The sequence below is a fragment of the Seriola aureovittata genome, chromosome 16, assembly GCF_021018895.1.
Source record: "Seriola aureovittata isolate HTS-2021-v1 ecotype China chromosome 16, ASM2101889v1, whole genome shotgun sequence".
Classification (NCBI taxonomy): Eukaryota; Metazoa; Chordata; class Actinopteri; order Carangiformes; family Carangidae; genus Seriola; species Seriola aureovittata.
The window spans coordinates 20156776-20171926 of NC_079379.1; the positions used below are offsets into that span (position 1 = coordinate 20156776).

The 15151-nt window shown below is 41.6% G+C and overlaps 1 protein-coding gene across 1 annotated transcript; it reads left to right on the plus strand.

The window, feature by feature from the left end:
• The first annotated feature begins 9047 nt into the window (after positions 1–9047).
• Positions 9048–13207, plus strand: LOC130184389 (1-acylglycerol-3-phosphate O-acyltransferase ABHD5-like). The gene is made up of 7 exons (XM_056400367.1): positions 9048–9158; positions 9854–9936; positions 10184–10595; positions 11292–11443; positions 12130–12241; positions 12324–12504; positions 12829–13207. Exons 1-7 carry the CDS (start codon positions 9115–9117, stop codon positions 12946–12948), a joined length of 1104 nt encoding a protein of 367 aa, XP_056256342.1. The 5' UTR covers positions 9048–9114; the 3' UTR covers positions 12949–13207.
• The last annotated feature ends 1944 nt before the right edge of the window (positions 13208–15151 follow it).

The window sequence follows — 15151 nt, forward strand, 5'->3', positions numbered from 1 at the left end:
ACACACACACACACAAAGCGACACACACTGCTGGTATAGATTGGTGTCCTCCATATTTGGTTGTGATTTATGATTGCTCTTCAGGAGAGGCCACAGTCATCTAGGAGATGATGGCCATATTGATCTGATAAACAGTTTCATTTACTGCCAAAGCCCGCCATTCATACTCACACTTACACACACTCTGTGCACATTTACACACACACACACACACACATAGCAAAGACACATAGATTCACAGCAGGAATAACCCAGCTTTCTGCCTCATCAATTCCCCACCTCCTCCACGTCTGCTTTTCTGTTTCTCTGCTCTTTCTCTTCTCCTCCCCCCAGGCCACCTCACCCTCTCCTCTGCTCTCAACACGCTTTAACCCGTTCTTCCTCTGCCCTCGTTCTCATTCTTTCTACCAGCATCCTCTGCCAGTCACCTGGTTCTCGACCAATAATCTCCCCCGCGCACCATGGCCTCTTTTGTTTCTCCGTTAAGCTCCACATGGCTTCACGCGATGCTTATATCACAGTTTGCCAATATTTCCCAGCAAGTATTTGACAGCAATGTGCAGGAGGTGACTGAGTCTAACATCACCCAGGACAAAATTTTGTAAAATATATACGTATTTTTTTAAAGTCTATCTTAATGTAATACTCAGATGCTATATGTACAGTTCACTGAAGGACTTGCTGGTCGCTATAATCATTCCTCTTGTCCATCCACGTAGCTGAGATGTGATACCGTGATAGTGAGATCATCATGTGGGGACAACATGAACAGTAACAGCTCCACAGAAGCTAATATGATGCTTCAGTAGTCAGACTAATCGAGAGGATATGTTCAAGCGTAGGTCTTGGCATCTGACAAGCTCAGCAAGGAAACACAAAAAGGGAATTTTGTTCTAACAACACAGTAACTTGATTTGACTAATTCAGACTGCTGAAGCTTCGGCTAGACTTTGGTAAATGGACTGCACTTATATAGCACTTTTGCAGTCTCATTGATCATCCCAACTCAAAGCACTTTACAATGGAGGCTACATCCACCCGTGTACACACACAGTCATACGACACTTTTTCCTACACATACAGAGGTATCGCTTCTCGGCCAGTGTGGACAGGAGGGATGATTACAGTGACCAGTAACTTTAACATCTACGTATCGTATTAAAATTTTGTCTTCCTCAATGAGGAAAGTTTTGAAACTCACACACGGTAGCAACAATAAGCGACTCTGGATGTCGTCTAAACATTAATATAAGCTCTATATTTACTCAGGTTTTCAGTGTTGGAACAGCCAAACCCTTCCCCTCAAATCTCTCTGACCTTTCCAATTTTCAACTCCAGTCTTTTGGAGGCGACTGCCTGAAAATGAAAATGTTATCCCCCCATATTTGTACAATTGTCGGTTCTGCTCAGTCTACGACAGCTGGCCGGTCACCCCATTGTCAAGTGTGGCCATTTGAGACGGATAAACCCATTGACACAACACATCATACAAACCTTTTTTATCACATTAGCGCATCTACAATACAGCTTTTGTCGGTGGCTGATGTTGCTATTCAAGTACCATAATATTTAGCTATGACAGTTGCCATAAAGCCAGTGTAGCAATAACCAAGGTTGAAATTATGCTCTATAATTCCAGCAACCGTGGCTCCTGTGTTGCAACATAGTGCTCCACCACGGTAGCCAAAGATTCAGCGAAGCAAAATGGTGATCTGCCGTCCCCTGGGCACTTTATAGCTGTGGTCAGAAGCCGTTTCACGTGTTAAACATTACACGTGGTCTTTCAGGGTTTTCCACGTCAACAACGATGGACCACAGTCACATCAAAACAGATTTTATTTCATTATCCCACTTTAATTTAATTTTTTTGTAATATACTGATGTCAGGAATTAATGTGGCATTAGAAAGACTCATGTTTTCCAGAGTTTCACTACTGTTTAATTGGTGTGATGGGTCAAACTGCCTTAATTAGCCCTACAGCTAACTGTAGAATTAGTAAGAGAGTTTTCAAGATGGTCTCAATGTTCATTCAAAAGCTTCACCACTCTGACAAGAATAACAGTCTGGGATGTGTATGTGTCTGTATTTTTTATCAATCTTTAAAACTGTTCATGTGTATGTCTTTTCCGCGTGTGTGTGTATATGCGCATCATTTGTGAGTAAACAGATAATGCTAGAGGAGTGAAAAGGGGAAAAACACACACCAGTAAGTGCACAACATATTCACACACACACGCACACACACACACACTAGAAGGCTTTCAGTTTCTAAATCAATCCCACATCCGTAGCTAATGTAGTACTGGGCCCTCTTCAGGAAGCATTAGGCCTATTAGTCAAAGTGCGTACGCATTCCTGTGTGTGTGTGTGTGTGTGTGTGTGTGTGTGTGCGCGTGTAGAAGCCGCACACTCAGCAGTAGCCGATCTCGGTGGATCCTGTGGGGTCAGCAGGTGCAACAGGGAATGAGGGACCATCTTATTGTGTGTGTGTGTGTGTGTGTGTGTGTGTGTGTGTGTGTGCGTGTGTGTATATCTGTGCGCGCGTTCCCTCCCCTCGATATCCTCTGGGCTCTTTATCGCTCTAAAATTATCCTCCATTTACTGGAAGACACTGGACAGACAGAGGGAAAGAGAAATATGGACACTCTAGTTTGAATGTCTTCCTGGATCACTTACAAGCGCAGAACTAAGAGACAAACAGATTTCTTCCTTCATCAAATAATATAATTTAATAAGTGCGGAGAAGTTAAGAAGTCTGATAGAGGAGACATTTTAGCTTTGCAGAACAACATAAAACGTCTGAAATGCTCTTGTTACGTTGGCCCTAAAGCTGGATTTACAGTTGTGTGTTAAGAGTTTGGGCAATAGCACGTAGCCACCTGTGCTAACCATGCACGTGAGCCAATGTGACTGGTCAACGTGGGCTGCATATGTTTTCTATTGTTGATTGGTGATTTGGGTGGCTGGAGCCAATCCCAGCTGACTTTCGGCTAGGGTGGGGTCCACCCCGGACAGGTCTATCACACGGCTATCACACCTACAGGCAATTCAGAGTGGCCACACAACCTGACCTGTATGTCTTTGCATTGTGGGAGGAAGCTGGAGTTCCCGGAGACATGCACACGGAGGCACATGGAGAGGAGCACATGAACAAACACAAAAAAGGCCAAACCCAAACCTCTTGCATTCTTGCTGTAAGGCGACCAGAGTGCCACCCGTGATTTTGATTTTTTTTAAAAACTGTGAACGTATCCTTTACGAAAGTCTTTTTGTAACAGAAATCTATCAAAGACACCCCCCACTGTATTCTACTAGCTGCTCTCTACAGCGTGCCTCTCTTTAACAATGAACGCAAGAAAACAAATATAGCCATTGCACAGCAGATGTTTTATACTCAGTCATGAGACACGCTGAAATAGATGCTGCCTGCATGTAAACCAAGTTATGTAATGACGTGGACAGCCAACCGTCGCTCTACATAACAAAACAAATGAACAAATATAAACACAATTACAATGGGGAATGTACAGACGGGTGATTGGTCACCACATGCTGCCAGAACAGCTTCAATGTGCTTTGGCATTGAGTCTCTGCACTCTACTGGAGGGATGAACACCATTCTTCCCAAAGATATTCCCCTCATTTGCTGTTTTGATAATGGTGGTGGAGAGCGCCGTCTAACACATCTAACACTCCAAAGTCTGCCATAGGTGTTCTTTCTCTTCTAGTGGTTTCAAGCCAAGAAAAATATTTCTGTCTTTGAGATTTATGCCTCCATCCTCATACAATGGAAATGAATGGAATTTCTTTTGTGGTGCTCTGAGCTTTGAAAAATTACAAAAAAATTTACAAAAATTCAACAGCACCACTTCTTTCCAGAATTACTGAGGATTATCCACGGACCTCACTGTAAACAATTTTTCTATGGGACTATTTCTTCACAGTAAGCATTCTTGGATTATCCAGAGTAACAGGGACAAAATGTTGCAGCTGAAATTTTTTTCCATCAGCCTCAAAATCAACAGTGATGTCTGTCCTTTTTTAAAAATCCGCAGTGCAACCTGCCTCACTACGCTTAAAGGAGCCCCCACCCAAAAAACTAATTTAACCAGTCTGTCCTTTAGTGGAAAGTTTGGTGACGATCTGAATACTGTTCTGAGATAAATCTCTACCCAAACACGAACAGAAAAGTCTCAGAAATTCACTGCTTTTACTTGCTGTACTTTTGGCTCCAACAATTTATTTTAAGAGCTGGTATCAGTCTTTAAATCCCATAATCAAACACTACAGTCTCTACTTTGTAGATCTTACATATGACCCTCCATCTCCTCCTCCTGTGCCCCCTCCTCCTCACACTGTATTTGTCCCTGAGGATCTTCACAACCCAGGGTGGATCAAGTCTCTGCAAATCAATATCATCCATTCATGTGGGAACAGCTCAGGCTCCATCATGTGAACATGCACACTCAAAGACACAGAAGTTGGCACACCTACAGTATATAATTGCATTCTGTACGTAAGACCCACGAGATCAGAAAGAGACGGACACAAAATGAGTTTTGTCGTTATTGCCAAATAAACTGAAGTTGCACGGACTTTATCTCAGCAAGCGCATGATGAACGCAGGAGAGAATATCAGGAACACCCATATAAATAATAGCCTTACTAATGCCAGCAGTAAGTACTGAGATCAGTCAGACAGGGCCAGTTAATAGACCCGTAGAGATGCTGAGGATAGAAATGAGGGTAGAGGATGGAGAGAGTCAGTGGAAAAGTGAGAGGGAGGAGAGGAAGGAGGAAACTAGCAGAGAAAGCGAGACAGTGAGGCTGGCCATTATAAATCATATCCGCTGTTGGCGCCGGCCATGTATCCTAGCAACCAGACAGACCCTCCGCCTCTCCTCCATCCCCTTTCTATCTTCCGCTAACAACCTGGTCACTCTTATTACCCATACTGCACTGGGCTATGCCCCAGAAACTCATGACAGAGCGTGGCCTGTGCTTACAGCTAGCTGACTGATCTACTCACGGTTTGTATTCAACTTATGCTCATCAAACCTCATAACAGCTGACCCCAGAACAGTGCACTATGGACAGATAATAGACATAATGCAGACTCCTGTGTCACTCACACACACCCCCCCCCACACACACACACACACAGTGATAAAAAATATAAGTGTCATGTTCAATCGCAGTCCCTCTCTCTCTTTTTTGTAGTTTTATTCATTCACTGACTCGAAAAATAATCCATGAACACAGATAAAGACGGTTTTAATAAATAAATATAATTTACTTAATTCAATTCTGATATGATATACGACTAATTAAGATTACAACCACAAATCTCACGTGGCAACACATGTCCGACATCATCCATGTTATCCTGAGCTAGTGCACTATGATTTAAGTTCCATAAATTACTATCTGTATTTTATTATGATTAATTAGTGCCCTGCACACCGTCACAGGAGTTTTCAGTTCTTTTGACTAATTAGACTTCCTGTTCAGGTTGAAGCTGTGTGTAGCTACGCTGGGAATTACATGAGGTCAACAAATTTCATGTAGGCTACTAATAAGAAAGATGAAGGTTTAAACTGCCCCAACTGTAACAAGTACAACCGCGCACGCATGCGCACACGCACACATGCACGCACGCACGCACGCACACACACACACACACACACATACACAGAGCCTTAGGAGGAAACAATCATCTCACTATAAGAGTGGGTTGACGTCGATAGGATAAGAAGCGTTACAATTACTACATACTAAATGTGTTTAGTGTCATGCTACTAACTCTCATAGGATAAGGCATTTTAGTTAGCATATAAAGCATCAGTGGGCCGTCTTCATGGAAAACATTTTGACGTGTCACAGCACAGAAAGAAAAGCACAGGTGTAAATAATAAAATGAAAGATGGCTTAATTCACTGCTCTGCAACACGTCAAAATGTGTGCTGTGAACAAGGCCTACGGACTTCACCATTTTGTGCTAACAGGAAATTGTGAGATGCATGTGTAGATGGACGTCAATCAATCTGCGTCTTTGGAGTTGTCTCAACACTATTCCCAATTTATTTATTTATTTTTTTGCAGTTGTTAGCTTCTAATTTTCATAGTTTTTCGCAATTTTAGTACACATACTGGCTGAGGACATGTAATTTTGTCACTGTACCAGTGTAAACACATGACATACTGAAAACCCACTCAGAATTAGTCTGTAGTAGTGAATTAGGACACAGCTTTAGCGTTGTCGTCTCCCTGTAATCACCTGAAATCCAAATGCGTTCTGTTCCCTTTGATCAACTAAGCCTTGTTCATTTCAATGACTTGGGGAAAATCTGAGATAAAACCAAATATTTGCACATTCAGTGATAGTCAAAATGCCATCAGGTTGACAAGATATGGACTAAAACATGACTTTAAGATGTGTGTCATAATCAGTGGATAACAGGCTAATTCTGCGCCCATTGTGTTCATTTGTCATAGGACCTATTGCATGTTTCTACAGTTTCTATCGTATGGTTCTGCATGCAGGACCTCTAAAGGATGCATGCTACCCGAGTTGAAACTATAGTAAACACCTCCACAATCAGTTGGACAAATTGTAAAGGCGTTGCCTGCAGGACTGAGGAGACTGAACAGACCCTTTGTTTACGTCAGTTTACATCCAGACCAGCGGTTAATGATTTTGAGCCCCAGGTAAAAACACGAGGAAGAGCACAGACTGTATAAGCTGTAGCTAGCATGACTCGCATTTAGTTGTCAGGCACACTGAGCAGGCAGACTCCCTGCTGCAGTTTCATGCTGTCTCCTTGCTAAAAGCTTCACCCAGTTACTGGTCTCCAGACAGCTACAGTTTAATACTACCCCTGCACCTCTTTGGGCTTGGCTACAGCCTCATTGTCTGGCTTATGAAATTTTGAGTACTCAGCAGAGTAACACACATGGAGGATGAGTGTGTGCATCTGTGAGAGCGAAGGAAATGAAGCACTCAGGAACCACTCAGTCAACCCATAGTCCGAGAGCCACCAGAAGTGGGTGGTATGAGAGGAAAATTGTGTTTGAGGAATGAAGGACAAAGTAGCCAGAGTGTGTGTGAGTATGAAGAGTGTGCGTATACTGACAGAACACAACTATGCCACCTTGTGGACCAGGATTGTCAGGAGTCTCCTCAAATTTTCCTTGGCCTGTGAGAGAGAGAATTATCAATTATTCAAAGGTTGGTTTTGCAGTTCATCACAGTGTTTGAAAAGTGATTATATACAAGAATGTGCCACCATGCTGGAGGAATAAAAACAGGAATACAGCTTGATCACGTTTTTCCTGTCTTACATAATGTAAATACTGTGTATATCCTGTGTTGCTTGTAGACAGATTTAAATCCCAAACTATCCTCCTGAATTAGGTGGCTCCCAGTTCCTGAGGTCTCCAAGAAACACAAATAGATCTATCTCTAGTCAGCGTACACCCGCTACACAATCATTTCTTGAAGGATGCTCCTGAGCTTTTCAAGGGCGACACCTCTATAAATCTAAGATAAACCCGTTTTTAAGATTTAATGAGATTCACAGTAACAGTAAAAGTAAAAAAAAAAAAAAAGGAAAAAAGTAAGATAGCAAAAGTGTTATTCCTATAGCACCGTACACCCAAATCCTTCAGGATAATGAATTAGATTAACTTTTCCTTTAATCTCTGCCCTTATCTAAAATTGTAGGAAGACATTTATGCAGATAAGCAAAGGTTTAATCTCTAAGCCAGCAATTGTGTTTCTGACTATTATTAGCCTAGATATCAGTGTGAGTGAAGCCAAAGTCATCTCCCTTGGTTTGTCATTCCACAAGAAATACAGTCAGTACAGACAGTACACAGTATTTTTCAAAAGCACCAAACAGCTCTTTCCAGGCAGCGTTGAGAACGTTTCTGTTGATGTATGTAATTCTAATTAACTCCCCAAAACTAATGCCCCTTCTTTTACTTTCCTGACCATAAATATAAACAAATATAAAACGATTTCCTCATTTTAAATAGTCTAAAATTATTATCAAAATATCCCCTACCTATTGTGGCCGTGTTTTTATTGTTTATTTGTTGATGTTTGTTTGAAGATGAATATTGGAAAAAGTAAGATACAGTATATCACAACACAACATATAACTAATCCAGATGTGATATTAGGGAATTAGAAATTACATTTAGCTCGTGTGTAAATAAAGTCATTTACTTCGGTAAAAATGTTCAAGTAGATCTATGCCAAAGTATTAAACATTGAAAATTGAAGAAACAATCACTCAGGACTTCTTAAATACGATAAATAGGAGAAATTATTTGGACAATACACGCAAAATAAAATAAAAAAGGAAATAAATGAATTAACTGTTAGCTGACCAGTTTTGAGCCTCTGACTGGTTGAGTGACGTAGTAACTGAAACCTTAATTGGAATCACATGATATGCTATTTACCATGCTAGCCCAACAAAACCCCGCTCGTATTTTACCCGTATTTCTTTAAATGTTTGACCATTAAAATTTTAATTTAAAGTCTTGTGGGGTCACTGTGTTTGTGTGTTACCTCAGTTGTATGCAGCCGCTGGAGGTCAGCTGTGTAAGTTTGGCGCATTGTGGTTTAGGCAGAGCCTGGATTCATCTCTCTGCTTACAGAATCCCAGTGAAGCACAACGTCTTTATTGTTTAGTTAAACTCGACATGAACTGGTTAAGAGGCGAATTTCTCCCACCAACTAGAACAAAAATAAACAGGAAACAGTCGAGACGACGAACACAGCCCACCTGAGCCGTTGGGGTTCAGACCATGCTGCTGCCTTCAGGTGCAGTTGGATATAAAACCGTCGGCTATTCCACAGGAAAAAGCGCCAAGTGCTGAACTGTCAGGAGAATTCAGCTTTTAGATAATACTCCTATTCCCCACTTTACATTTAAGGTTAATCAGATGCTGTACACACATGCTTTGTAAAAGTGTGTTTTGTTATTAGTTGTTATTTTTAACTCGAAAGTTTAAATTTAATTATTTACGGGATGTACCTGAATGCATCATAACAAATTCTGACGACTTTTTCTCACACGGTCGCGAGACAATCACAATACACCATGCGAAGGATGGCGGCGGAGATTCAACCTGTCAAGGAGCAGAGGTGAGTCTTCCTCCCGAAAACACGCTTTTATTCTAACTCTCAAGTTTATGTGTTATTTTTTTTCGCTGTAACGTGAGTGCTGTCCGTTTTGTAGTGACATTACCCAACATCATTGTTTGATTGAAGTAGCACTGACTATCTATCAAACCAAATCTCCATTAATCATCGTGTCATTTTAATGGTATACTCGATAACTGTCAAATGTCAAAATCATCTACCTGTATATAAAGGTTAATTTGGATATACGAGGTGACCCCCAAAGGTAAAAATGTATTCAAGTGAACAAGTTTATTGAACTCGTTCATATAATCTCCTGCCTCTCGGGCCCAAATATTGGATTGGTGTTGGTAAAACTGTCTCCTGTTGCATTTGATGCACGCCGAATTGAACAGTGACAACTATGGATTTCTATAAATTCTTAAGTAATCCTTTACCAAGCAAACGTTTATGTTGGAAAGCGAATCAACATTAAATTGCCATTAAAATACACAGAGCAAACTGACTATCTGGGCTAATGTTTGCATGCTGTCATGTTTTTTGTAGAAGAAAGATTCAAGTCCTTTATAGATTGTATAGGAGCAGCACTGATAACTGAAATGTATGGACAAAGTTCAATGTATAGTTTGTCTGTGTTTGCATGTACCATATGTTACCTGTCTGCCTGCTCCGGTGCATGCTTGCTGTCTGAAACACAGCTCCTGGATATTAAGTTGGCTTCCCTCTTGGTGCCCCACTTCTCCCTCTCAGCTGAAAGATGCAGAAGAAAAAATGCTCAAGGGTGAGTGTGTCTTAAAAAGCTGTTGAGCCACTTGTAAGAACTGGACTGTTTTTCTTAGTACTGCATCGTCTGAATGCTGAGCAAACTGTGTTTTTTTTCTTTCACAAAAAGGGTAAAAAATATCAGACCTGGTCTCTGAACAAACATAAATCAGTCTAATGAATTAGGGTGAGTCCCATGTTCTCTTCTTCACCTCCGTCCTTCCTCCATCCATGTCCCATAATCTACTCTATAACTCTGTCTGCAGTTGTGAAGCGGCCTTTCTCCAGGCAGCACGTCCGGATATCCAACGGCGACTATCTGTGGACGTTAGCGTTTTCCACTCCGTCACAGCTATGCTCCCCCGCGTCTTGCCAGCAGCCCCCTACCCGACCCAGGCCTCCATTGGTTCTCCTGCATGGCTTTGGTGGTGGAGTTGCCCTTTGGGCCCAAAACCTGGACTCTCTCTCCAGCAACGGGCCGGTGTACGCTCTAGACCTGCTGGGCTTCGGCAGGAGCAGCCGTCCCCAGTTCAGCACCAGCCCTGAAGGGGCTGAGGAGCAGTTCTTGGCAGCCCTGGAGGAGTGGAGGGAGAAGGTGGGACTGGAGGAAATGGTGCTGCTGGGGCATAACCTCGGAGGATACCTGTCTGCTGCCTACGCTCTCAAATACCCACACAGGTGCTTTGGTGTGTGTCTGTGTGTGTGTGTTCGTGTTCCTGTGTAGGTGGTTGAGAATAGCTTCACTTGTTTATAAATATACAACAAATTACCTTTATTACCAGGGGTCAACACTTCTGAAGTACAGAAATAAAACTAGTGTGCAAGAAATGACTAATTAAATAGCTGATCGAAAGAAAATTAAACGGTAACTAATTTGATAACTGATTCATCGTTTCAGTCATTTCTCAAATGTGATGATTTGCTGCCATCTTGGGCATCCTGGGCATTTTTGACCACTTTTTGATATTTCATAGACTCAGCAATTAATCACTTAATTCAGAAGATAACTGGCAAAAAAAAATCTGTTGCAGCCCTAGTGGAGTTTACTGATGTCAGGAGTTTTAGAAAATAACTTAAATTTTACATTGTCTCCCACTGTAACACAGTGTTACCAAAGTGCCAAGCGTCCTCCTGCTGCTTTAAATTGTTTAGGTTAAATGTAGAGCCTCAAAAGTTTTAGTTTCTATAGAGAACCTACTGTATATTTATCTACTGTATATACTGTCAGTGTTAATTTGGTCATCATGCTAATTATAATCTTAAGACTATGTGAATAAGTTGGGTTCACTGGCTTTTTAGGTAAAGAGTGTGTGTGTGTGTGTGTGTGTGTGTGTGTGTGTGTGTGTGTGTGTGTGTGTGTGCATGCACGTGCAGGGTAAAACATCTGCTGCTGGTGGAGCCGTGGGGGTTTCCGGCGCGTCCTGAGAACCCCAACCACAACTCCATCCCAGTGTGGATCAGAGCCATGGGGGCTGTCATGAGCCCCTTCAACCCTCTGGCTGGACTCAGGCTGGCTGGGCCTCTAGGTCAACACACACACACACACACACACACACACACACACACACACACACACACACACACGCATATATAAACACACTGGCACATAAGCACATGAGATGTATTCTTCCTTCTATGTTACACTCATTGCATTTTGATGGCTGGCTAAAGATGTTTGACATTTTTAAACTTCAAAATAATGTTTAATTAACAGCAACAATGTGATTTAATTAGTGGGAAAATGAGGCCATGATTGAGATGACTAAATCACCTCATGACAGTGGTATTGTCAGATCATTTGTTTCAATTGTTTTCCACTTAAAATATATATTTCTTTGCGCTTCCTAACACAAAAAGGATTTGGGTACTTATCTCCCTACCCAGTCTTTGTCATTGTCCAGTGTTTGTTTAGTCTCTCACTTGACTGAAAAAAGATGCTTCTTTTTCAGCTCAAGGTTTGTTTATGTTATTGGCCATGCTCTCTTTTGATTATCTCTGTTTGTGGTGTCCTTTTCCTCTTACTCGGGAGTGTTTGTACTATAAAGCACAGTAACGCGTTTCTAATCTGTGTGGCATGAAATATGAAACGTAGATGTAAAGGTCAGAAGAGGCTGCCAGTGTTTTTGACAGTGGTCTTGTATATTTGCAGTTTCCATACTAGTATCTGAAAGTAAATTTCCTTTGTTTTGTGACTTCTTCTCTCCTCTCTCAGGTCCAATGCTGGTCCAGACCATCAGATCTGATTTCAAGCAGAAATACTCCTCTGTGTTCGATGACAACACTGTATCTGACTACATCTACCATCTGAACGCCCAGACTCCAAGGTGAGGAGCTTTTTCAAGCCGCTACGCACAGATATGTTATTTCTCAACACGTCATACACGCATCACCGTACGTCTGTTTCAGTGGAGAAACGGCCTTTAAGAACATGACCATTCCCTACGGCTGGGCCATGAGGCCTATGCTGGAGAGGATCGGGCAGGTCCGAGCAGACATTCCCATTTCCTTCATCTACGGATCACGCTCCAGCATTGACAGCGACTCTGGATATGCTTTCAAGAAAACCAGACCAGACGTGGAAATCACAGTAGGTTCCTTACTGTCGCTTGCTTTTCCTTTTCTTTATTTGCAACTTCAGTTTGTTTTCAATATGTGGCTGAGAAGAAAGAATTTGAGTAGCTCCAAAACTTATAAATAAAAATTTAATTTGGGTTATTGTAAGTAGGAAATACACTTATTTTACATACATTCTTATTCACAGAATAAGACATAAATGTTCATGAGATAGATTCACATTGCATACAATATTCAGTTACATTAAAACAGTTGCCTTTTTTGGAACATGAACCACAACACCCTTATCTCTAAACAGCTGACTCCCTCTGTTCAACGGTGTGTTTGTGTTTGTCAGGTGATCAGAGGAGCAGGCCATTACGTTTTCGCCGACCAGCCAGATGACTTCAACCAGGCGGTCCTTCAGATCCTCGCCAGGATGGAGAAGAAAAGTGAGGACGAGGGGACGAAGAAGTGAGAGTTCCTTCGTTCAGATGACACACAGGGATTAAGTGACAAAGACTCATTACACAACAACAACAACTCAACTGTAAGCCTCTTTATCATGCACTTTACTCTTAAGAGAGACCCATCACTGACTGAAGACACTTTACTCATCATTCCACACTCAGGCACTCTCCAAGGCTTGAGGTCAAAGGTCAGATGATGCCATGGTGGTCCTTTATCCAGGCTTGTGTAGATAAGTTTTGTAAATAAATGTGAGATGCAAGTCCGTAGTCTTTAGTCCTTAGTGTTCTTCCTGTGCTCGTGTCGTAAGATTCAGTTCGAACTAGCATCTATTTCGAAATATGAATTCTGAGAAGTTATTGGGAAACTTGTTTCTCAAGAGAATATGTTGTTTTGGGTAGAGGTCTAGGCAAAGTGCACAGGATGTTCCCTCTTCTGACCCCTCACCCACTCTGTGACAGATATGAGGGAGAAGTAAGTAGGGCAAAGGGCTGGTGTGTGTGTGTTTTCAGGAAACTTGTTCACTTCTCCAGAGTCACCCTGACTGGCAGCAGCCAGCAGAGGGCAGCACAGTAACAGCATGTACACATCAACTCCCACAACAGTAGCAGTGAATCCCATACACAAAGCGCCCTCACATGCATATTGAGCTGAGTGACCTACTCAGGAGACCTGGACAGTGATGCTTTAAGAGCAGTACGACACCCGGCTGACTGCTAAGTCACAACTGCAGTGACAGAATAGGGTCAGAGATTTGTGTTGGACTATAAATAGGCCTTCTGTTTCAAGAGGCATCGACATGAGTTAAACAACCTGGTCTTTTACCGGGAGGCATTGATTTTGTCAATTTGTGAGTCTGCAAAAATCAGCAAAACCAAGAAAATCTGTCCTTTAATTGGACATTAATTTGGTTCTTGCACTGCACACTCCATTCACTACATTCATATTTAACATTCTGCCTTTTTACAGTATAACACACCTATTTGGGACAGTTAAAGCTTTATCATTTTCATTAATTTGTAAAATTTTCTGTTGCTACATAGCTAGCGTTAGCATTAACAGCTGTTTACTTAGCAGTCTCGAAGAAACGTTGTGAGTTCAGTAACAAACTTCATCCTTCACTCCCCAACAGTTATCTCCGATGGTGGAAAGCAATGCCAATGTTAACTCTTGTCTCTATCACACCGTTTCATCTGCTGAAGTTAGCATGCTAACCAGCTAGCCCTGGTCCGTCTTGCCACTTTCGGATTGCAACTCACTGTAGCCTCCAATCTGCCCTGAAGATGTAGCGCTGCTCAGAGGACTTATTATAAATAATAATTTATATATATATATATATATATATATATATATATAAATTATTATTGTTATAACGTATATAAAGCCAAAGTCAAGCAACAACCACCACCACCTGCTCATGACAAGAAGTCATGTTCAGCAGAGAAAACTTACAAAAAGTAGCTTCAAAGTAATGAATTAGTTCATAGGCAACTACAAAGGAAAACTGAAGACACCATATGGCCTTATTAAAATACTTACAATGTTTGTGAAGAAGCTTTGTTGCAATGAAATCTACTTCCTCTCATGATGTCACTTTTGCCTCAACTTAAAAGTACCCTATGGGGTTTTTAACCACTTGAAGTGCTATGCAGTCAAGTTTTTCCAAGTGAGTCCCTGTGTTTATAACATACACGCTTTAGATACAAGTGCTGGTTTCACACTACCCCACTGATTTTAGGTTTGTGGCTGTAGCACACAAGGAAGTGTAGCAGTGCAACAACAAACGCAAAGAGGAGGAAGAACGCAAGTTAAAAAAACTTGGATTAAACATTGTATGATTTAAAATATTCACAAAAGTGGCTTTACAAATGTTTTATGAGTGTGCGCTTTGGTTAGAACCACTGAATGTAAACAGTTTCTTTACAAGAACACTCAACAACAGGGGACCTTTAAGACTGTGTTTATTTCAAATGAATGCCTCCAACAGCAGGATGGAGAGGGTGAATGATGGTATAAAAGGCTGCAGTTTGGTAAACCAAGCAAGGAGAGAGTTGACAACCCGGAGATGTATTTTGACTATCGAGCACCTCGGTCTTTACTTTTGCAATCCCTCTCTCACCTCTGTCCATCTCTGTGATTTCTGAGACATCAACCCAGCCCACCCAAACTGTCTCCTGGCAACAGGGTAGCCACGGAGACTGAGTCTTTTGGAT

Bases quoted from the DNA above. Each gene is read 5' to 3' on its own strand.
- LOC130184389 (XM_056400367.1), top strand. From the start codon at position 9,115: ATGCGAAGGATGGCGGCGGAGATTCAACCTGTCAAGGAGCAGAG. The intron at 9,159-9,853 runs GTGAGTCTTCCT...TCTGAAACACAG, and splicing joins CAACCTGTCAAGGAGCAGAG to CTCCTGGATATTAAGTTGGC. The intron at 12,505-12,828 runs GTAGGTTCCTTA...TGTGTTTGTCAG, and splicing joins GACCAGACGTGGAAATCACA to GTGATCAGAGGAGCAGGCCA.